Source organism: Xylocopa sonorina, chromosome 5, assembly GCF_050948175.1.
Source record: "Xylocopa sonorina isolate GNS202 chromosome 5, iyXylSono1_principal, whole genome shotgun sequence".
NCBI lineage: Eukaryota > Metazoa > Arthropoda > Insecta > Hymenoptera > Apidae > Xylocopa > Xylocopa sonorina.
This window is the reverse complement of record NC_135197.1, coordinates 13643022-13666263: the sequence shown is the minus strand read 5'-3', so window position 1 is coordinate 13666263 and position 23242 is coordinate 13643022. Positions and strand designations below refer to the sequence as shown.

The following is a 23242-nucleotide window of genomic DNA, read 5'->3' as shown; positions in this document are numbered from 1 at the left end:
ATTACATTATAAAGTATAAATTTATAATTGTGTTAGGTAGAAGGAAAATTATGTTTCTCATACGCGTGCAATGTTAAATGATTAAAAAAAATTGAACGCAATTAAACGATTCGGAAGTATGATAATAGAGCGATGTAAAGTGTAACGAATCGGTTTATCCTCGAGAGTTTTCAATCTATACGTTGTTCAGACTCGTGAGTATCCGTAACTACAGACTCATGAATTGGCGCGCAGCGTCATATTCTGCGTGTTTTCGATATTATATCGTGCAAATGGTGGCATTCGCGATGTTTTGTTCGATGTTTCTCCAAGATTAACAAATCTTGTTACACGTCGTGCGTACTAGAAATAGAGACAGTACACGCTGCTTATTTCTAAACTGGTAAAAACTCACGGTCGCTATGGTGAAGCTTCATAAGAAATTTTTCGCGGGTGACAAAGTTTTTGCAAAAGTTCGAGGTTATCCACCGTGGCCAGCGAAAGTAAGTTTTCAAATGTGGATTGTACACTTGTTCTTTGTAACTTTTACGAAATCGGTAAGAACGAGTATCGAGGTTACGAATAACAGCGATCGTGACAATCGTATTCTTGATTTTATCGCTTTTCACGTATTGCGGTGTCCAAAGACACGGTGTATCGGTGTCGGTATTATTGTTATCCTGAAATCATGTTTACGTGAAAATTACACGCAACATGGAGAATATTTTCAATCCGTTAGATTTCTGTGTATCGCTACATTGAGTGTCGATGTAATTTTGACACGCTTGCTCTTTTGTTAACTAAGAAAACTGTTTTTAGGTTGAGAAAGTCATTGATCCCAATTCCAAAAATTCAAAGTATAGCGTTTACTTTTATGGCACAGGAGAGACGTGAGTATTTGTTCGTTCCGAATCAATTGTGTATCCAAACAACGTTGTAATGTAATGTAATGTAATATATGTAACAATATTTAAGAATTCTAAATCTCTTAATGCAGCGCTGTATGCAAAGTGGAAGAGCTATATACGTATATAGAGAATAAGGCAAAATTTGCCAAACCAATTAGAAGGAAGTTTTTTCACGAAGGTTTAATACAATTGGAACAAGAGCTTAAAAATGACAGAAATAAGGCATCGAATTTGGCTGATCTCAAAGGTAAATATAACACATATTTCAATAAAATATAAAGCTTCGAAAGTATGGAATATTAGAGTTTCTTTACAATTTTTACATAAATAAAGAAGCTGGAATTGGCGAGGAATCAGGAAAGGAAGGTGAAACGAATTTACCAACGGCTAGCACCGCGGATAGCGATATGGAATCAGGATCTCTTGTTATCGATGAGGAGGAGAAAAAGAAGTCTATGAAGAAGAGAACTCTTTCTGGCACTAATCCTGTAATACATTTATATTTAATTATGTACATATCAGTTTATGCATGCATAAAACATTTTATTAGGAGATTACGCTCATCGCTGTAATATTGTTAAGGAAAACAATTATTGAATTGAGCTCTCCGATAGTAATTTAGGAACTGCCGACAGACATTTATTAAGGCTAAATAGTTTGTGCGATTATTCCTAACATTTGCATAAAATTTCTTACTTAACTGTAGAACTTATTGAATCACGTACTCTGTGGTATTAAATTGTATTAAGAAATTATAAAATATTAGGATACACCTGAAGTAAAGAAGAAACGTGGTAAAGCAAAATCGTTATCTGCATCCACAAGTGACTCAGTGAAACAGGATGCTTCTATGGATTCTCAAGGGGAGGAATCGCCGAAAGAAGTTGTCAGTCGTAGTGGTAGGAAAATTAAACCCAAACGATTTGCCGACTTTTCGAGTTCGGAAGAGACGGATAATGCAACAGATAAGAATGGTAAGTCTATACAATATTAACACCTTTCTTGAATGGTGTGTTTTATCAGTAAGTAATTTTTGTATCTTAGAGCATGGAAGGGGTCGTTCTAAAGTTAAAGTCGAAGATTCTAGCGATCAAGCAACACCTGGGGCAGTTCATAAGAAACGAGTTGCAATGGAAAGTGAGTATATAGAAACATTGTGCGTGTACGTGTGCGTGTGCGAAGTTATCATTAAATTATTAGAGTTTAAGTATGATATACTTCACAGAAAAAAATAATTTAGGTGAAGCACCCATGCTGGAAGGCACTGTGGTATCTGGTACCACATCCTCGGATACACCAGGACGATTTTTATTGGCCTTAACGTTTGCCGGTGAATACGTAGGAATTAAGTTAGACATGGATAAGCCAAAATCCTTTGAAAGTGAAAAGGCTCGAGCGCAATGGGAGTGGTCTACTGCTAGAAACGCCATGAAATTGAAGGCACAATTGGAAAGTGGTGAAATTTTACCAGAACAGGTGAAAGATTGCTTGGATTTCAATGTGCATGTCCCAGATGAGGAGAAACGACTGTTGGCAAAAGACGGGGCGCTTCATCGTAAAACAAATAAATTAAGGTAACTGTAATAGTGGTCTGACATAAATTTGCGGTTTGTTTTATTATCGATACTAATTTTAGATGGCTTCGTATAGAAGCACAACTGTTACAATTGGATGCACAAATTAAATCCAATCTCGGACTAGATCGAGCAAATCCAGACAAGTGTTTACAAGCAATGGATGATATGCTATCACTTCCCATCGATCCTTTGATGTTGAAAAAACATCCACATATCGTAGAAACTGTTAAAAGGGTAAATGAATACGAACGAAACTTTTGTTTATTTTGTAATTATGACATATTTTAATCGAACTCCTCTCATATGTTTTAGTTGCGACGGTACATTGGCAATTTAGCCGATTGGAAACTAAACGAGGAGGAGGAGGTATTAATATATTGTTTTAAAGTATAAAATATGGTGACGCCACTCGTTTTACCTTTTTCCTATTTTATTTACAGACAGTTTTTAAACAAAAAGCAGAACTAATTAGACAAAAGGCTGAACACATATATAACAAATTTAAGGTAATTGTATTTAATCCGATGCGTGTATCGCGATTATGGCGATTATTTCTATACACAAATACATAGGTATATTACATTTTCCCCTTTGTTTCAATGAATAATATTCAGGCCATGTTTACCATACCTGAAGGTCAATCCTTTTGGCAATCATTCTCGGATCAAGTGGTCCATTTTAAAGAGCTAACAAAGGATATGCCCGAGGAAAAAGTATTTTCTCTAATGTCTGATCCCGCTTGTCCAGGTAAGTTTGTCAATTCGCAATAATACGTATCTGTAACACGTCGATTGCCGTATTGGTTTTCATTAATACGTGAAGAAGACGTGTAGTAAGTTTTAACACGTGTGAATAGTTTATTAATAATCGTGTATTCATTGATAATTATAATACGGTGATCAGCGTATTAAACGGAATATGCTTGCCTTTTCGCGTGGAACATAATAATATTCATGTATAGATGCAGCCATATCAGAGGACTCGCTTGCAAACGAGAGCGGTAGTCAACTGGATACAGATGCACCTGTTGAAGTTAAATCAGAAGAAGTGCCTACATGGAGCGATACTCCAAAAGAGTCAGAGGCCAAGTAACAGTGATCTTTTGTATCTGATAATGTGAAAATCACACTTATTTTCCTTTGTACTAATGCAGTACATAACGTGGCAAGAGAGTTAAAATTGAGGGGGAAAAAAGCATTCACTTTCTCACGCTCGAATATCACTTTTGGATAAATTGTGACACTATATTTTATTTAATGGGTCTTTCTAGCAAATTTTCTCGTTATCGTAACTCATCTTTCTTGCAATATCTATAGTTAGGAAGCCCACTGTAAGGATGGACAGTGTTTACTCTGTTAAAAATATTAAGAAAATTGGTTAATTATAGAACACTTAAGATTTAGAATAGACATCATAATTATTTACTCTATCTGATAACATATTTCTTTTACAATTACAATTCCTTCTGTGTCGTTGAGCAATACCAAAAGAGAAAAAAATATTTCCGAAGGCTGTATAGGTGTCTTCGTTGTTTAACGTCACCGCTAATCTTGTCTACATAAGTAGCAACGAATACCAATGTATATATAAAGAAAATGCAAAAAAATGAAAATTGCAATACTCTTCTATATGCAAAAAGTCAGTGACATAACGTGCCGTGGCAGTATATGGTTAATGGTATGGTTGATCAGTTTCGAACCAGAGTTTTGATAAAAGTTATTGGAATTAATGTTCCGTTTGTTTAATCATAAGTGTTTTCATGGCACTTGAAAGGCATAGTTGGAGCATTCATTTAAAAATTACGGTTTGCCGTTTAATACTATAAGGAGAAAAAAGAAAATGGAGAAAAAAATGAAAAGATTGTTAAATACCAGTAAAGAAATTTATACGAATTTTTAAGGTGTTTGCAAAACCGCTATAACTACTACTGGATTGTACAAATTAGAAGAATAGTAATTTTTACTAAATTTCGACTCTAAAGAATAAATGGATGATGTAGCAAGTTGTAAGTGGTAATTTGAAGTGGATAAATATTCGGAGCACTAATACCTTCTAGGTACAATTTTTAAGAACAAAAGGTTGATCGAACTGACGTAGCTAACTGTTGGACAATTACAGCTGTAATGTAAATTATAAATTACACTTTTATACGGATAAAAGAGTAAAAGTATGCACAGATTTATTTACATTCAATACCTATCTTAATACAAAGGCACGCCAACTGTTTTAACTTGTTGTTTCTTTTTAAGAGAGTTATATATTAGTTAAACACAGTGTTTGGTACTATTTAACAACACACATGTACTTTTGTAAACATTTGTCGAAAAAAATTCTGTAAAAGTGCTATTGTTAATAAAAAAAATGAATTGCTGTATTTTTCGACGGATGATAGACAGAAGCCATTTTTGCTGTTATTCAGTTGCGTTTTTACGTACGTTTTGTTCTCAGTTTAACTCAAAGAAATGCCTTTGAAGTGCATTGAAAACAAGAGAACTAAATAAATATCGATCGAGAGTCGTATCGTATATTTTTAGTTGATTAATTTCTTTTTTTTTTCTTTCATTACTATATGTACTTTATACAGATTTATCGCGCGTACCCTTTCAAAAGTGGACGGATAAGTATGTTGCATGTTAAGTGAAATATTGTCATGGTTATCGAAGAGATAAATGTTTCTTTTAAATTGTGAAAAAAAAAACATATTTTGAATAAAAAACATACTGCAGATTTTTATGGCTCGCCCTAGAGCTTTTACCAGTTTCTTCGTGCAATTTCTCTCGTGATAATCTTCATGTTTACGAGTTGCAGTACTTCATTCAATTAGCATCGATCCTGTATAGTTAATGGCATATAAATTTGATCGCATGCAAAGAAATTGCACGTGTCGATAATGCGATATCGTAGCGCAAAATGTTGTTTTCCATACCCGACAGTACAAATGCAACTGGCGTTTCTGAAATCGTTTCATTTGCGTTTTGTATCATTGCAAGTGCAATAATCAGTGTTGGTAACAAATGAAAAAGCTGAAACGTAGAAGTAACGTGTCCAAGATAGATTAGATAGGACATTTTATAGCGATCAAACGTGAAAGAATGGTTCGCAAGGCTCGCTGTTCTCAAAATGTGTACCACTTGACTTTGTTATTCTTACTTTTGTTCAAGTTGATCGGCCTCGCAACGTTTTCGATAAGTAAGCGAAGGGCAGCGGAGAAAAAGCCTTGGGGAGATGAGCTACTTGTTACCGGCAGTAAAGTGGAAATGTTTTATAATTTGTTGTTCAGCTGTTCAATAATGGCATCGACTTATATTACGATTCCAACCCTATACACTGACGAATATCCGTATAAGGGTACCATATCAACGACCATTGACATTTCTGAAGGCATATTGGGCAGTTTTGTAATGTTCTCGGTTTCACTGTATTATTGTATGTACCAGTTGGCTTTGATCAAAATTGGAAATCGTTTGATTCAGGCTGAGGCTACCCTACGCAGGCTGCAACGACCAACGAATCGAAAACATATTTTCTGCGTTCTGCTTGTTTGTAGTTTCATGATTGTGCTGTGTATCAGCGTTTGGGTCACCGAATACTTGTCTTATTATAATGGTCCCCCTACGTGGGTAACAACCATTTTCCCTAATACCTTTGTGGGTTTGCTTTTCATTCAGTATTTTTCCGTGCTCACTTTAACGGGTGCATTTTTTGCGAATTTAAACTCTATCATTCAAGATCTGGACGGAAATTGGTCGGACGTTGCTCGCCTCGACCTTTTATATCAGACACGACGTCTGTTCGGTAGTTCGATGATTCGGCTTCTTCTTCAAACAAGAGAAATTCATTGTAATCTCTGCGATATTTCCAGTCAAATTTCACAGTTTTACTCTTTGCCTACTCTTATTTGCGTCTTCTTCAGTTTTTGCACGCTGTTGAACATGAGTTACTATCTTCTGGATCTAATCATAATTGGAGATGCACTTAAGTATATCATCTACGTAAACATTTCGCTTTGGATAATTTATATTCTGTATCCTATTGGTTTGCTAACTTCAAAGATCACCGAGGTTGTAAACGAGGTACGATTTTCAACTTTCTTCGAGAGCAAGTGATTTGGAAAACTTACTAGAATGATTTTACAGGTCGAAAAGACTGGGAGGATTGTGCACTTGCTATTGAATCGTACGATCGATCGAGAGGTAAAAAACGAGGTAAGTAACTGTCTATCTAAAAATGTACCATTGTCTAATTTTCAATTGTTTTCTAACGTTAAATTTCAATTCTTTCAGCTCGAACGATTTTCTCTTCAGTTATTGCATCAAAGGGTGAAGTTCACGGCGAACGGATTCTTTACGTTGGATAATACTTTTCTACAATCGGTGAGTGGCAAAAATGGACACGATCACTTTCGCTTTTTCTCATATTTGTTTCTTTTTTGTAGATGCTTGGTACGACGACGACGTATCTGGTAGTTTTAATACAATTTCGTCAGGGAACAGCGGCTACAAACGATCAACCCTGCAACTGTACGCAATGGTAACTGAAAGAGGAAGAAAAGAAAGGGGACCTGGAATGTGAGTAAGAACGCGTTTCTGCATTTTCTCTACAAGTATTTGTAGTTATATTGGAAGCGTGTAAATATTGCATGAATACGTGCGATGGAGAGAAATTAAGAGGAATACATTCGATCGATAATCAATGGTATAATTCTTTTTTTTTTTAATCAGAATTTATCAGCAATTCCGTTAAAGAGGGCTAATACATCGATTGCATGCATGGCAGCGAATTATACGATTGCGGCTGATTATACGTCTCTTTGCTCGCAATGAATCTCCTCGTTCTCGTTTGTTCGTATATGCACGAACACATATGACCGTGGAAGTAAGCGTCTAAAACGTGAAAACTCTCTCTCTCTCTCCCTCTCTCTCTCACTCTCCCTCTCTCTTTATATATATACGCAAAGTATTATGGTCGGTTATTAAGGGATATTCATTCGTTACGTATACTTTTATTCGTGATGAAAATTAAACGATGTCGAATACGTCGTTAAACGGAGAACTCTGATGTACACGTGGTGATTGAACGTTATTGCTCCTCGCAACAAAAACACGTATCGACGTTACATAGGTACACTTTGATCAACCGTTTCGTCTACGAAGTGTTACCGACGATGTTCCGTTGTACAGCGCACTCGCGTGATTTGTCATTTGTAAAAAGTCTCGGCAAACGTGTTCGCAAATTTTCAAAAAATATGCAAATTGAAAATATATTCTCTTTACCCGGAATACCGTACCAAGATATATTCATTCGCAATGTTTGGTGATCCGTGAACCCAGGTTCTCGTTTGTTTCACGCGCGAGTCGCCAGATAACTCGAATTCCCCGTCTCGGTGAAACGAACCGCGTAAACGACTCTCCTACCGCGTAGAAATTGTACATTTTTTTTTTTAGCTAATCACAACCAGTTAATACTATAGCGGCTTTCGGAGCCCTTTAGCGTACGGTTGTACGACAACACGTCGTAGATAAAATGGATACTTATTGCAGTTGGAACTGGATGACGTTTCTTCCCATAGTATCAGCGCTAGATATGTATACTAATGTCGTACGGGACGCTTGTTCGTCGCTTGTCACCGTTGTTTATCATTAAACATCTCGCTACAACACACCCTCTCGGAGAACACGCGGACCATTAATCTTCATACGTCGACGAACTTATCACACAGCTCGCGTACGGATTCGCAAACTGTTGGAGGTCTTTCCTTCCCACGATATAATAATTCATAGCAACTTGTATCATTTGAAAAATATCGTATCAAATACTCGGTTCAATCGATCTTCTCGTACCAATCGCGTCGGTCATGAATCGAAGGGTAAATGAATGGTTCATAGACCGTGCAACGACTCGCCTAAATTCGCGCTACAAATCAAGATCGTTCCACTTGCTTATTCGAAAGACTGCGATGCGATTAAAATCTCATTGCTCGCCTCTATTTCTCGAACGAAATGGACGTCCTTCAAGGGACGGTGTTACGCGTTGAATTCCAGTCGTGCTACAATTTGAGTACAAAACGTGGAAAAATTCATCTCTAATAGACCTCGGTGTTGTCAGCGTTAACGAGCTGTTGTACATTTACTGTATAATTATATATATATTGTCTCTGTTGGCCGGTGTTCGTACGTACATCGAAAACTTTTCGAAGATGCTCCTCGACAATTGTAACGAAACCGAATTCAGCTAGAGAAAATCTGTTGGACAACACTTTCGACGCTCTCTGTACGCGGGTACAGGCAATGATCACTTGCGGGACGTCCCTCGAAGGAAACGTCGCTCGACATATCGAGGGGGTTTTCTTGGCGTACTCTTTTAGGGCACCGACTACTTACTTTAAATCCGCTTAATCGTTATTGTTACAAATACGATACGTTATTGCACACTGATGAGAAATAGGTTCGACGGTTCGACCACGATAATTCGCAAGTCGGCTCACACGTGTTCGTAATCGAGATCTTCGAAACTTTGATTAGATTGGACCTACTTGAAAAATGTCACTGGTGTGCGTTTTTTTTTTTTTTTTTCTCTCAAGTCCGTCGATGGCACTCGTTAATTGCACTCGACCGGATTACATCGCGATAAGATTAGTATCGTGTATTACTTTATTTTCTGTAAGACGAAAAAAAAAGAGAAAAGAAAATTGTACTTCGTGTTATCGATTCTTTCATTCTCGCAACGATATCGAAGCACTCTGTGTACGGTTCAGCTCGCTTGTCGTTTCCGTCGCACAATTTTCTCTAGACGGTTCGCCACGATGATCGCGATTAAACTTAATTGGAAATTAAAGCGATTCTAAGTTCGTGGCAAAGGGGAATGGTAATCGTTCCGACAGAGGATCAGCGTTGGTTTCGTTAGACGGATGTCTCGGCCGAGGTAGTGCCGTTAATCGTTAACGGGCTGATGCTTTCCTTCGATCGTATTAAGTCGACCTGAAACGATCAAATAAAAAGATTTCGCATAATTTCGCGAACCGCATCGAGCGAGGAAGAAGCGCAGAGGTGCATCGAGCGAAGTGAACTGAACGAAGGGGATGTGCGAATGAGATGGTAAACATTTGTTCGGATAATTGAATTTAAACGCCCGTCTCGGCTCTCGGAACTGTGTCGCACGGTGATTACATTAGGACGACAGATAATATCGTTTTGCGATCATACGGGAGGCAAATACGGCGAACACGTTCGAAAGCACAGGCACGTGCGTGAAACTATAAAAGTGCAACGCGATAAGGATCGTAACATGCGATAATCAAGGTCAGCTGATTACATCGAGATGCGGTGAAATTGTAGCAGCGCCGTATGGGCGAGCATCGCATGCTGCAATTGAGGCGTGCGTTAAATCGTACTCTTCTTTTCGTTACACTGGTTGTTGCCGTTATTCTTGTCGAATTAGGGGAGGGAGAATAATCTAAAACGATTCTGTTCTGATGGGAGGGCGGTTCCGTGCACAGCAGCTCCCGTTTGATGATTTTACTCACAGGTAGCGTACAGGGGGTATGTCGCATGCCGGTGTATTGGTGCTCTTGCTGTGTGACTTGCCATGTGATTTATCGATTTGGTGATGGTGCTGGTTAGAGTTTAGAGTCATTTACATTTGTCACCTTGATAGAGATCCCACTGTCGTCCTCGTCCTCTTCGGTCATCGTAGTCAGTCTGGTGGTCTCGTCGGCCACCAACGAGTTATCCTTCTTCGAGTGCTTCTTTTGCTTACCCACGCTAAATCCGCGAAAATTCATAAACCTCGTCCGTTATCGTTGCCAACGTTTCTTTATTCAACCCACTACGCTATACGTACTTGATCAGCTTCGAGTGTTTCGTTTTCTCGTTACCCTCGTTCACTTGCTGCCAGATCCCGGTCTTGTTCACCTCCTCGCTGATATTGATGCTCGCCATGGGTATCTTGACGATGTTGCCGTTCGCCAACGAGATCTGTATGTTTTCTGGCGGGCCGTATCCCATGGACTCGTTCTGCTCCTGAGGGACAAACCGTTCAGTTTTACGCGCTGCCCTCCTTAGAGCGTTCTGAAGCGAAATAGAGGAAGGTAAATGCCAAGCCATGCATCGAACTCAGCGAAACTCTTGCCACTACCGTATTCCACGATAGGATCTGGGCGGAACAGTGGATTTGGGTCTGACAGAAAAGCGACATATCGGTTGGCACCCGTTCGGGCTGGAACCGGGGCGAAATGAAATAAAAAAAGACTTGGAAAATTAGGGTTCGCGCGACTCGCGCTAATCGACAGGCGAATCGGCTCGATCGTTCTGGTTTTCGCGCGGCAATCGAATCTTTTTAACACTCGAAGTAACAGAGGTGTGATCTTCAGCAGGGATATAAACGTTAAAATTATATTTCGATGCTGAGGAACGCTATGGACGTGCACTTTTGGTCACGTACCGATAACAGCCGCAGGACTCGACGATCACTGGTACCATTACGTCCCTGGCATTCTTTCATTTCCTCATCCACATCCCCCTTTTCCGTTTGATTTTCTGTGAACTTTATTCCCTCCCGCCCTACGTTTGCGATGTCTTGGCAGAAACTTAGAGAGGGTAGCGTGCAAGAAGAGTGTGCCCGACTTGTGCGCGTTTCGTGTCGGTCGTGTCATCGATGTAGATGTTTGCAATCAAGGAACAGTTGGGATTTAGAGAGAGATTTGTGTGTGTTCTTAAATAATAATGTATTTTCATATGTAAAGGTAGGCGAAATTGTGTTCGACGGTACATCGAACCGATACATGTTCCAGCTAAATGGTAAACGAAACGTTGACATCGACGTTCAGCCGTGCATAGGCTTCTCGTGTGTTGCGATGAGATAATTATGATGCTTCGTAAGTTCGATATAAAAAGAAGGGAATAGGATTCGTCAGCGTTCGTTTTCAAATAAAATTGAAAATAGGCCGTGGTCGGAGGTAACAATGCCGCGATGTTAATATCTTCTGAATTTCTTCGATAATATAAATATATGCCTTCCATAAATAGATAAATATGCATTTGCCTACAATTGGTCTAATAAAACTATAACAACAAATTTTCCTATAAAAGTGTTTAAAACAATGGTATCCAAAACTGCTATTACTCGAACAGTGGTACGATAATTGTTACATGTAATACTGGTCGGATCGAATAATCTTTGGCACACGCAGCGTTATATGTGTGTACGTACGTAGGAGGCCGAGATAGAGTTTGCTGTTCTTGTTGGTCGTAACTGATTGGTTAGGACACCACGGAGAATACATGTTTAGTTGAGTTAATTATTATCGTTATCCGTTGTGCGCAGTCCGCGTCGTTCGTTTGGCGGTTTCGCCCTTATTATTGCTTTTGGTCGACGCGAAGTTAATTTAGAAACGAACGACGGGACGAGAGAAGTTGAGACGGTTCTGGGAGCGTTTAAGGCATCGCGTCGTTCGTCGCGTTGAAGTCGGATACAGTGACCACGGGGCAAATGTTCGCCACGCGGTCACCTGTCCCGTGCTATTTACGACCGATGATGATATTTAGAATTCGTCTGACGGTGCTAACCTCGCCGCTCTCCAATTGTCGAAGATCGTCGGCGTGTTTCTTGCTCGGCTCCGGCATCACGTCGTCCAGGATCTTGAGCTCGCGTTGAGTGAACAGCAGGTCTAGCGACTTGCGTATACCGATCATCACCACCAGCTACGTGTAACATCGATTCAATACCAAGTCATTATTCGCTATTGGTTTCCTCGACTTTCTCGATCGACTTACCATCAAAGGGAACAGGATGGAGGTGCTGCTGAAGGATTTGATGATCCACAGACAGGCCAAACAAGCCAATTGTATCGTTGTAAACAGATGCACGCGTTTCAGCGGTACCTGGAACAAAGTATCGAAAAAGAAGATCGTGAAAGATCCTGGTATCCCACAATTTAACGTATCGTTTTCTTACCTGTCGAAGGAACATGTAGTCGGGTTGATATTTCACCGGCATCAGCATGATCAAGATCCTGTCGAAGAACTGGAGTCCCTTCAACGAGGCGACTCCCATGTAAAGGAAAACGCCGAAGAGCACCGGCATCGGTATGTGTTTCAACATTGGCGTAAGCAGAACGGAACAGCCGATCATTAGGAAGATGAGAATGTGCGTGACTCGTTGCTCGCGGACGCCAAGAAACTGCGGCTTCTCGCCTGGTGCGGCGCATTCCGATTCCAGTTTCAACGAGTTCACGTGGTTGATCGAGAGCACAGTAGCCGCGACGAACCAAGGCAGTCCCATCATCGAACAGATCTCGATCAGGATCGCCAGGATGAACAGATCCAGGTGATAGCCGCATCCTTTCTGAAGAGGAACGATCGATCTTATCGGCAACGATCTCTTGGATCGCGATATCTATTCTACGAGGTATCCTCTGCTTGCCTTTAATTTGTTCTCTTTTCTGTTCACTATCACTGCCGTGATCTGTTGATCCATAAAAATCAATATAGTGCCTAGGAGAGCTGGTAGACAGGCGACAATGGCGCTCCACCATGGATTGTTTTGGAAAGGCCAGATGTACCATCCTCGATCGGTCAGCGTCGGCTTGAACTCCTCCGGGACCTCGAGCTTTGGCGTTGGGATATTGACAAAGTGATCGAGCGTGCTCATCGAGAAGATCGCGATGATGACCGCGAAGTCGCTGACCACCTGTCTGACCTGCAACAACCACCGTGCACGTGAGAGTTCGCGTTCCCCTATTTGGCTGGCCCGTGACCACGCGCGGAGCGTACCTTGGATGGAAAGAAGAGAGCGTTCTTGAAATCCTTCAGTTCGACGGATAACAAGAATGTGCCCATGAATAGTATAATTGACATGAGGAACACATCGGGTATGTAGTGCGGTAGGTTGCAACCGTCGCCCACCAGGGTGCCGTTGTAATTCTGAAAGGGAGGTAACGACGTTCTCGTCAGCGATACAAAAGCGTTAAGATTGAGAGGGAGGCGAGGGGCGCAGCTGCAGTTTGTAATTTCGTCTAACGAACGAGCGGGTGGTAGTAACCTGGCATGTTTTTTGATCGAGCGCCGTCCAATTGATGTTGTCGTAGCTAGACGGTAGGCTGCCGTTCGGCGGCTTGCACCAACACTCGTAATCGAACGGGCCGTTCGCGTGGGTATTGATAGGGTACTTCTTGCCGATGGACAACACGTTCTCGATGGCCTGGAACAAGCAAATCCTCAGCCACGACCAGGCTTCTAGATGTCATCGATTAAATGCCGGCGGAATTAAATAACGGCTTAAGTGCGTTCGAGTTTCACGGCCACGTTCATCGTCAAGATCGAGGCCGTTCGAACTTTCTTCTTCGGCTAGTAACTCGGAAGCCCGATTAGAAGGGTATACGTATATACAGCGCGGCTCGTGACCCAAATGTCGGCGATTCCGCTGATGGAGCAATTCGCGAAGCACACGCCGTTACACCCCATCCAATTAACTTGCCCCGAAGGCAGAAGGACACGGTTGCGTAATTAACGCGAGACCGAAACCGATTCTTCGGGAACGAAACTCGATTTTATTGCTGATCGCGGCCCACCGTACCTTGTAGATGAAGATAAACGCGATCAGGGTGGCAAAATTTTCTTCCGTGAACCGTGTAATGTAGCAGACAAGGGCACTTGCGTCGATGGCGACCAGGATCACCAGGATCAAGGTTATCCAGGAACCGATCCAGAAACGAAAGGACATGTAATTCCATTCCGCTTTCCTGCAAACCGGATAGATCATTTCATTTCGTAATTGGCTCGCGTTACGGATGGGACTCACTTGCAGAATTCGTAGACTATCGTCTCGAAGACCAACACGGGGCCGGTCGAGCCGAGAATGGTTAGAGGTTGCCCGGAGAAGAACCCGTAACCGATGCCGCAAACGAAACCGGAAACGAGCGACTCCATGGCGGCCATGTGTTTCCCCGTAGCTTCGCCCAACAAACCGCCGAACGTGATTATAGGCGAGAGGCAGGCAAAGTACAAGAAGATGAACGAGGCTACGCATTGGATGGCCAACGCGTCCTTGAAGTCCGACCAGTAGAACGGCGCTTTCCTCTTTATGTCGTTTATTAAACCACCAAAGATCCTGCCGGACCTCGAGAGTCCCGACTCTTCCCTCAGCTTCTGCTCGTCCGCCTCCTCGTCGAAGTCCTCCTTCGGTTTCTCTTCTTTCGGCCGTTTTCTTACTTCCTAAGTAAACCGATCCAAGAATCAAGGAGGCTTTAAGAAGATCATCTCTTCGGTTTTACCTGCGATGGAATCGCGGCGGGCGGTTCTATTCTGATCGCAGGATCCCATTCGCCCGGCGGTAGAACCGTGACGGCGTCGAGGAACTCGTCGATCCCGGCCAGCAGGTGATTCCTGTTCTTCGCCTTGTAAGCGACGTCGTGGAAGACCTCGTCGGACATCAGGGTGGCCATGGCGCGGCCGATCTCGTGGAAGCCCGAGATTCCTCCCTGGTACGAATGGAAACCACCGGAATTTTACGGAATCGATAAACGACGAGTGGAAGAATTACCGCACGGAAACACGGCGAATCATCGAAGCGGCTCGGTTGGAAATTGCCACGTGTATATCGGTCTTCCGAGATCGAGAGAATAATCGAGGCAATCAACGAGGACAATTGCTTCGTAACAACGTTAATTACGCGAAAGGAGAATCGAGCTTTTCGTCGAGTTGCGTCACGATAATTTCCATCTCCTCGACGGGGGCGTAGCCGCGGACGAATCTTACCGTGGGTCCCAGCAGAACGAATAGAAATCTTGTTGGCACGGGTACTTCCGTCAAATCGCCCATTATTCCTGCCTGGCTTAACCGTATGAAAGCCGAGAGGGTTTTATCTAAAAAATCAACCTCCCCGACGAGAATGTTGCTCGCCTCCGCTCCAGCTGGTATCTTCCTCATGAAATGGATGTTCGCCTGGCGAGGAAAGCAGAAAGGAACGTTTCCAAATAGAACAGACGATAGTAGAACGATTGGTTAGAAGACGTTACGAGTAAGCTACGAACCCTGTGATTCGCATCTCCGTTCTCTAAAGCGGACGAACTGTGATTTCTGCTGATCGAGACGGTGCTCGGGCTTCGATCCATTCCATTGGTGCCTGGCTCTTGGCCTGAAAGAGATCTAGCTTACCGCCTACTGCGTCTTCTTTCAAGGTAGATCGGAAAGAAGAAGTCGCGCGCGGGCATCGTAATCGGGAGAGAGACAGAGATTCTGCTTCCTCTCGATTACCACCTCTATCCAATAACATCACCGTTGAAAGTTCCAGTTCTCGGATAGCTGCGTCCCGCGGCGACGTCCGCGTCGAATGCGTTTTGTGAGTTGCCGAAATCCAGCGACTCTGCGTGAAATTGGTCGTTCCGATTTCAGGCAACTCGCGACACTCTCGTCGCGTCGTTTCCGATTCGTCGAACACGAGTGAACACGTCGCTACGCGTAGCGCTACGGGAGATCAACTGCGACGAGAGGGTTGTTAACACTTGGCCGTGTTAGAGAGCAAGATAAAGGCAGAGCAAGCAGAGTAAAGCAGTTTACCGGGATTACCGGGTATGGCAAGGAAGCGGCTGCCGGCGTTCAGTGCTGGGCCACCAGTTGTCGCGCCGGCGATCGCCGGGGCGGAATTCGATTCCTCCACTAAAAATGAGCATGAAACACACACGAGGAGCGTTGTTTTATTTACAAAGGAAGGAGCCAGGTAGCTATATAACTAGATAGGTAGGCAGATGGGTGGGTGAGTGGTTTGGTAAATAGAGTGGAAGTAGCGCAACCCCCTTTCGCGGTGTGCGCGGTTGATCGATCGTTTGGAAAAGAAAGCGATCGAAATAGTTAGTTATCGCGTGTGGGGTGTGTGGGTATGGGAAACTCTGAAAAGAAAGATACATCGTAGTAAAGGTTAGTAATAGTTCGATTAGAAATGTGCGAGAGACAGAGCAGTTATATATCGAATACACAGTGGCGTCAGTCGGAGCGGTTGTACATCGAGTCACGTGCATATTATACAATTAGAGCGTAAGATCATGCCTCGTGATTAATACTGTGAAGATTCACCTACGCGTTCTCGCGATTCTGCGCATCCTCCGAATCGCTTCAGTCTCGGTAGGAGGCAAGGGAAATCGCTTGGATTCTCGTCTCGTCTCGTGTCACGGTGGTACGTTACGGTCGCAGTAGTAACGGCCGATATTCGTCAGACACGAGCGCCCCTTCAGAATCGCTTTCTCGAGCCCGACCGAGAATAAATCCACAATACTGTGCAATATACTCAACTACTGTAAACACCGAGAAATTCATAGGGGAAGAGAAGAGAAAGAAAACGAAGGGAGGAAGACGACCAGAAAATCGACAGAGATTTATATATACTTTACCATTCCGTTGGTCGTATCGCGATATGTACAAGAGAGTAACGGAGAAGAGAGGAGAGAAATACATTGAAGAGCAGAGACATAATCAGAGAAGAACTATACGGGAGAAACGAAACTTGTGCTGTGTATCGATTTGATAAGAATTGACAAGAACGGTAACCATCTTGGGGGTGTCGCTAACCTTTTAGTTGGCACATCGCGAACCACGTCGTGAATCCGACCACGTGGGGAACGCCGAATTCGTCTGATGGAAACACAAGAAAGAAGCAAACAGTCAAATGGTTATTCTTAATTCTCCGCGCGGGACTTGTGAATGTGAATGAAATACGGAGCGCGCGGGCGTAGAGATTGGCATTGAGCAGGCGTACAGAGAGGGTTAGTCACGTATAGAGACGAGCGATAATCGTACGGGGGATGATGTTAGGAAGCTGCGAAAGCACCGTAACCCCAAGGCGACCGAAGTTGCTTAGCAGACTAGCCTACGTTATACCTGGAACCAGAAGGTACGGTCCTTTCAGATCTTTCGCTTCTTTCGAGAGCAGAGCCGTGTTCGAGTTCGGGCAACTGCTGCTTCGAGCGACGGAGGGCGCGTAAGCGTCCCCGACGTCGCGGCGCCCCTGTAAATCTGACGTCAACAACGCATGCAAACCATATGTACAGTTGCAATCTGAAAACGTCGAGCGTTTTTTCACGCGTTTAGTGTCTGCCAATTCTGTAAACCGTGGGTTCATTCTCGCCGAAGGGTATTACGTAGAACGGAGCGGGGAAAATGATGAAGGGACGGGTGCCGTTCGAAACGGAACGGTAAATTAAACGTTGGACCGAGAATAAACTGAAAAAGGAAAGAGAGTCGCCATTTTCTTTTTTTTACCTAGCTTCCCGATCGATCGCACGTACGGCGGTCGAGTCTATCGACTAGTTTCTCTCTCGAGTGGTATCATAGATTTAAACTCCATAGCAAATAGCGTTTGCCGACTTACTCTTCGAAGAGGAATGATTACGGCCAATCTCGGCCAAAGATCTGATAATGGGCAGCCTGGACATGTTGTTGTCCTTGCGTCTTTCGTGCTGATGCCGATGCCTCACCAGAAGGGCTTCCTTGACCTACGCTCGAAACAGTTTCTCGATTAGCGAGCTTCACCTCTGGTCTGTCATCGAATCGTCACTCGATCCGTACTTTTTCCCTGGCCTCGATCGGCAACGATCCCTTGTTGATCATGTTGTCGAGTACCAGATCCGCGATTTGCTCCAAACTGGCCGCCTCCATGTCCAACATCACGGTGCCGTTCAGCAGCAGGCTTCTCAGCTCGAACAGGGCGTGCAAGGAGAGGGTCGCTACGTGAGGTTTGCTCCATCTATTCCCACCCTCCTCGACGTCCTCCTCGAATTTGATCCATCTTGAAAACGCGAACACGCAGCCGCGTTCATCTCGGTTCGGTCTTATCTCGATTCACGGGGAGGGAATTAAATTAGATCGTTACGAAGGGGGTGGATTACCTGGCTGTTTCTTTCCATTCCATCTCGTCGCCATCCTTGACGAGCTCCTCCATCTCGGAGAAGAGCGGATGGGACTCGTGCGCATCGTCGCCGACTTCTTCGCCCAGGATAAACTGCACCCTCTGGGCTGGGGGTGTAACTGCACATTTCAAACGTCGTTATATGAAACGAACGTCCCTGCTTCCTTCTCTCTCTCTCTCTCTCTTTCTCTCTACATAGATATACGTTCTCTAAAAGTGTCTGGAACGGTAAAACTTTGCATACGTGTACAGAGTAATGCAGAAAAATATAAGGGGATAAACCTGCTAGAAACAAAAAGAGAAGGAGCGCCAAATTATTGTCGGTTCGATTGTTCGTAACCATGAGATGATTTCAAGATGAAACTAAACATTCGAGAAGACGGTGATACATCAGAAAACTTGCATACAACGGTTGCTTTCGAGTCTGAGAGCGAGTCACGACGCGACCAAGTGTAACAATTGTGTATCGGGCAGTGCAAAATGACCGGCGCAAATTTCGCGTGCGCTATGATCAACGACGACGCATGCACACAGGCCTAAGAGTATCGATGAACGTGAAACAGAGGTGACAGATCACTTTTTCTTGTTTTTTTACTCGCATTGTTTCTTTCGACAATGAGAAGCTTCGCTATACAACAGTGCGACAGTATGAATCAGAAAGTAACGTCATGTGTATCGGAAGATATTTGCCGAGACCATTCGTATGAAAATGTCCGCTTTGGATCGATCCTCGCGGCGCTTCGCGCTTAGGAAAGAAAAAAATCGAACGGTTCATTTTCGATTGTTGGTACGCGCGCACGGAAGGATTGCCCGTATCGTATTGGCATTGGTAATCGCATCGCGTTAACGAATGTAACGCTCTTTATGTAATGACGATAAACGACGTAACTGGTACACGAGTCGCGTGTAGTTGCACGTTTAACGATTCGACACGATAAATATTAATCCTGTCCAGGCTGAGTCGCGTTGGAACGCGGGATGCAAATTACTTATCTAATCGAACGTAATTACTAATTATTCATCGGCCAAATTACCGGAGCGATCGCGGTAGACCTTGACAAAGTTCCTCGAATGCGATTCATTTGCATCGACGAACCGTCTGCAAACGTGTTTTAATTAAATTAGACGCGTTAGAATTCCGATACCGGTTTACGTACGAATGGCCTCTACGACTGGTAAAAGTGTCCGTAAATACATGGAGTTCTGCAGTACGTGTATTTGAGCAGCTTACGTATCATCTCGCCGTCGGGATCGCAGATGCTAGATAGCCGACTCCTTCGAGTCATCAGCAATTGTCCTGAAACGTCAACGAGAACAACAAACATCGGGGCTTCCGTGAGAATTGTTAAAACGTTATCCGGCCCCGATCGATTGCGTACACGTTCGATGTTCGACCGATAGTTCGCGGTGCGCCGAAATAGCGTTTCTTTGACGAAATTTCAAATATCGATTACAGGCTCGCAGAGGACGTGGAGGAGGAGGCAGCACCGGTTGAAGCGTCGTTGCACCGAATCTACGTCAAACGAACGACGGAGGCGTTCGCGCGCCAAGCTTTTGGACATGGTTCACGGAAGTTAAATGTTCACCAGCGAGTTATATTCGCATCGAAAGGTCGCCCCGTTGAAGTTGAACGGGCAAACACGCGAGCCACTTTATTCTGTCCAACGGATTCCTGGACGAACGCGACATCGTCCGTTTCGAATGAACGGTGAGAGAAAAAAAAAAAAAAAGAAAAGTATTGGTTCGCAAAGGATGGAGCGTAATCGTCCACCCTCTGGTGGTTCTGGGTGAACAGCCGGAGAAGTCGTGACAAGTGGTTGGCTGGTTGCCACGTACCGGTCGATGATGCTGCGAGCGAATGCAACGAGGGACCGCGAAGAGTCCGCTCGAAAGCGTTACGGGTCCGTTCGATGCTGGGCTGGATATAGCGTCGCGGCGCGATAATACCGGGGTACAAAAGCTTGCGAGCACTTTCACCGGTGCTTTTCGATCTCTACGGCCTTGAGAATTCCTCGCGAGTCGGTGGAAAAGTCGAGCAAGTTGAGAACAGCTTTCGGAAGCCACGCGAGAGCGGTTAACGAAAGAAGTCTCGAGCGTCGAGTCATCGAGGACCCTGCTCTTTCGCCTCGAAAACTCGTGACCCACAAAAGACATTTGTCGGCCGTTTTTATTCGACGAGATCATCGATTGCCCGTGTGTGCTCGTCGCGAGAAACGGGGGAAAGAGACGAGCAACGTCGAATGGAATTCTTTCGAGTGGGATCGCGAAGCGATCGAGGGTTGGAGCTTGAGAGGAAAGGTTACGGGAACAACTTACCGGGCCTCTCGTTGTCGACATTCTCCTTGTCGACGGTATACGTTTGACGTTGGGTATGGTGGTGTTTGTGGTGACGACGGTGTCTCCTCTCGCCTGGCAGATGAACGCCCACGTACACCGAGTGCGCTCTGTGACCTGGAACCAGAGATAAAAGGAGAGCTCGCATCGGTGGACCAGCAGCTATCCGAGTTGCATCGCGCATTTATTCCCCTACGAGAGATTACCCGAAATAAATATCGCGAGGCGCGTTCCTCGCTTTTATCGTATGACCGTCGATCCCGATGATCGTTAAGGGTAATCCGTCGACGGTTCAAGATCGCGCCGGGACAGGTGACCTCGGTTACGGCGTTCAACGCGTATCATGTGACGAGGGTATGGATTTTCGAAGCACTGTAAACGCGTTCTATGTGCAAACACCGAAGCCGGATCGAGTGAATCCTGGCGACCTACCGGGCCGATTAAAGGCCGCGAGGAACCGTGAGACGACGCGAGAGAAGGGTACAGAGAAGAGATATCTTACGGAAACGTGGGGGTTACTTTCTTACAGAGATTTCGATACCTTCGTAGTCTTTCTCGGTGTACGATTGATGAGTGATCCGAGCGCCGGGATCTTTCGGAGCCTCGTCGTCACCTGTCCCACCTGCGTGGGCCGCGCCACCTCCGCCTCCGATACCCGGCTGCATCCACGGTCTAAAAAATAAATCGAACGCACACGTGAGCAACCACCAGCACCATCAGCAACAGCAGCACCACCACCAACTGACGACACCGCGCACAGTCGTTGAACGACACACAGAGATCAAGGGGAAAATGGCGCCCACCCTTGCGTGTCCCGGTGAACGGATGAACCGCACGTTCGATGCACCAGGTGCAAAGTGGTCGTCGTAATCTGGCGCGTCGCACCAAGCACGAGAACGACTGGTTCGTCGTCGACGATGCTACGCGGTTGTCTCCGCGAAAGTGTCCGATAACGCGTGAATCGTTTCCCCCGAAATTGGCGTCTCTCGTCGCGGCGACGCGTCCGTGAGGGAAAGACGCGCGTGGGATCGTGGAATAATTCGCGGACGCGCTCGTGCGACGCGACCGACGCGCACGCGATTTTATAATAATTAAACTTCCTCGACGGGATGTACTTTGTCCGTGCCGCGGCGAGCAACGCGCTATTTAAGCGTTACGAGATAGATCCTCCGCTCGTGGACCACCGTCCCCGACGCGCGCCACTTTTTATACGTCCGCGTCGCACCAGCGGGACAATGGGCGTAGGTGAAAACTCGCTACTTCCGTTTCGCGGCTCAAAAAACCGGTTGTTTTCCCCTTGAGTCGTCAAGCGTCCACGAGCAGGTAATAATCGGAGGAGTATCGCGAGCGGAGGCTGGCACGCGATACGCTAATGCGATTCAGTCGCCGCCGCGTGCAATCACAGACGCGGAGCCAGATTATTATGGCTAAAGCAGATTTGCTCGACGTGTGGAACGCAGATGTATCTGATGTAATAGAGGCGTAGCAAATGCGCGGCTCTTCGGGCGGCACGATTACGCGTAATCGTCGCCCGTGCTCGCGAGGGGTGTTGTCCTCGATGGCAGAAACGATGGGCTAACAGTGTCGTAAAAGTGGCTAGGAAATTAAGTTACGGACGGCGAACGATAAAGGCAGCGAGCTCGTTAAATAGCGTAACCTAACAGTTATCTATGTGTATATATATATATATATATATATATATATATATATATATATAAAGTTAGCGAAAGTTTATTGCCGGGCTTGGGAAGGCTATTCGAGATTCGTCATCGAAGGAGACGCGTGCACGCGCAAGTGCAAATCGCGTTACCTCTACGCGTTTGAAAGCGAAACCGTGGTACGACTCGTTGAATACGGGTCGAGGTGTAATACTTCTTTCGATATCCTTGAACATATTCAGCTACCGTCGATGCGTTGCGATAATTCGTTGCACCGGTTGGTTCCGGTTTTCACGAATGCGACGAGAAATCGCGGAGCTTCGCGACAGATAAGACGAAGCTTCGACCTGATCGAGGCCGATCGCCGGAATGTCAAGATCGCGATAAACGTCAAAGTGCTCCTCCAACGGATTACCAGCCGTCAACTGGATAATTACCAAGCTACGATTAGATCCGTGTTCCACCTATCCGCGTAGTTTTACATAATGATCGAGCCCTCCCGTGCGCCGCCTGGACGGGGGCAGAGTGGTATAATAAACGAGGGGACGCGCACGATAATTGTTTAATTGTCGGAGGTCAGCTGGTATCGTACGATGCTGAAACTCGTTGCGTGCGTCTCCACTCGTTCAGGTTCTAGTTCTAGGTCTAAGTCTAGGTAATTCTTCTACTCTCCCAAGAATTCGTTCAAACGCGATCAGTGAATTTTTTCTAATTCCAGCCACGAGCATCGTCTTCGCCAAAATCCTGTCGTGCTAATTGAAGCGTAAAAGTGTAACGATCGAAGTAACTGTTGGTACGATACAGAGGAGCGTCTAACGAGACGCGCACCGTACACGGAGGAATCAACTATGCGTCGCTCGCGATTCTTGGTACGCGACAAGGGTGCCCGATG

The 23242-nt window shown here is 44.6% G+C and overlaps 3 protein-coding genes across 4 annotated transcripts in view; 2 read left to right on the top strand and 1 right to left on the bottom strand.

The window, feature by feature from the left end:
• The first annotated feature begins 136 nt into the window (after positions 1-136).
• On the top strand, positions 137-4322 carry Jasper (JIL-1 anchoring and stabilizing protein). 2 transcript variants are annotated; one of them, XM_076894872.1, is made up of 12 exons: positions 137-482; positions 799-869; positions 977-1134; positions 1221-1375; positions 1654-1861; positions 1932-2024; positions 2128-2461; positions 2524-2698; positions 2777-2830; positions 2905-2970; positions 3079-3211; positions 3426-4322. In XM_076894872.1, exons 1-12 carry the CDS (start codon positions 402-404, stop codon positions 3554-3556), a joined length of 1659 nt encoding a protein of 552 aa, XP_076750987.1. In that variant the 5' UTR covers positions 137-401; the 3' UTR covers positions 3557-4322. The 2 variants fall into 2 exon arrangements, with proteins under 2 accessions (XP_076750987.1, XP_076750985.1); XM_076894870.1 differs by having other exon boundaries at positions 2113-2461.
• A 1234-nt stretch (positions 4323-5556) lies between these two features.
• On the top strand, positions 5557-6998 carry LOC143424065 (putative gustatory receptor 28a). The gene is made up of 4 exons (XM_076895873.1): positions 5557-6537; positions 6601-6669; positions 6748-6837; positions 6900-6998. The coding sequence occupies exons 1-4, from the start codon at positions 5557-5559 to the stop codon at positions 6996-6998; spliced, it is 1239 nt and encodes a 412-aa protein (XP_076751988.1).
• Positions 6999-8199: 1201 nt separating this feature from the next.
• Positions 8200-23242, bottom strand: part of LOC143423365 (electroneutral sodium bicarbonate exchanger 1-like) — a 284457-nt gene continuing 269414 nt past the window's right edge. Inside the window, exons 10-32 of the mRNA XM_076894625.1 lie at positions 21234-21364; positions 20675-20809; positions 19590-19655; positions 18339-18477; positions 18019-18238; positions 17822-17945; positions 17332-17508; positions 17023-17085; positions 16018-16116; positions 15492-15595; positions 15217-15402; positions 14733-14939; positions 14261-14673; positions 14036-14201; positions 13502-13660; positions 13234-13383; positions 12884-13159; positions 12416-12805; positions 12235-12342; positions 12028-12162; positions 10304-10482; positions 10110-10224; positions 8200-9441 (exon numbers count right to left, since the gene is read on the bottom strand). Coding sequence (XP_076750740.1) covers positions 9364-9441; positions 10110-10224; positions 10304-10482; positions 12028-12162; positions 12235-12342; positions 12416-12805; positions 12884-13159; positions 13234-13383; positions 13502-13660; positions 14036-14201; positions 14261-14673; positions 14733-14939; positions 15217-15402; positions 15492-15595; positions 16018-16116; positions 17023-17085; positions 17332-17508; positions 17822-17945; positions 18019-18238; positions 18339-18477; positions 19590-19655; positions 20675-20809; positions 21234-21364 — 3820 coding nt within the window. The 3' untranslated portion in view covers positions 8200-9363. The remainder of the gene's footprint in view (positions 9442-10109; positions 10225-10303; positions 10483-12027; positions 12163-12234; positions 12343-12415; positions 12806-12883; positions 13160-13233; positions 13384-13501; positions 13661-14035; positions 14202-14260; positions 14674-14732; positions 14940-15216; positions 15403-15491; positions 15596-16017; positions 16117-17022; positions 17086-17331; positions 17509-17821; positions 17946-18018; positions 18239-18338; positions 18478-19589; positions 19656-20674; positions 20810-21233; positions 21365-23242) is intronic.

Coding starts and splice junctions, on each gene's coding strand:
- Jasper (XM_076894870.1), top strand. CDS start 402: ATGGTGAAGCTTCATAAGAAATTTTTCGCGGGTGACAAAGTTTTTGCA. Junction 870..976: donor TTTTATGGCACAGGAGAGAC/GTGAGTATTTGT, acceptor CTCTTAATGCAG/CGCTGTATGCAAAGTGGAAG. Junction 2,971..3,078: donor ACATATATAACAAATTTAAG/GTAATTGTATTT, acceptor AATAATATTCAG/GCCATGTTTACCATACCTGA.
- LOC143424065 (XM_076895873.1), top strand. CDS start 5,557: ATGGTTCGCAAGGCTCGCTGTTCTCAAAATGTGTACCACTTGACTTTG. Junction 6,538..6,600: donor TCACCGAGGTTGTAAACGAG/GTACGATTTTCA, acceptor ATGATTTTACAG/GTCGAAAAGACTGGGAGGAT. Junction 6,838..6,899: donor ATAATACTTTTCTACAATCG/GTGAGTGGCAAA, acceptor TCTTTTTTGTAG/ATGCTTGGTACGACGACGAC.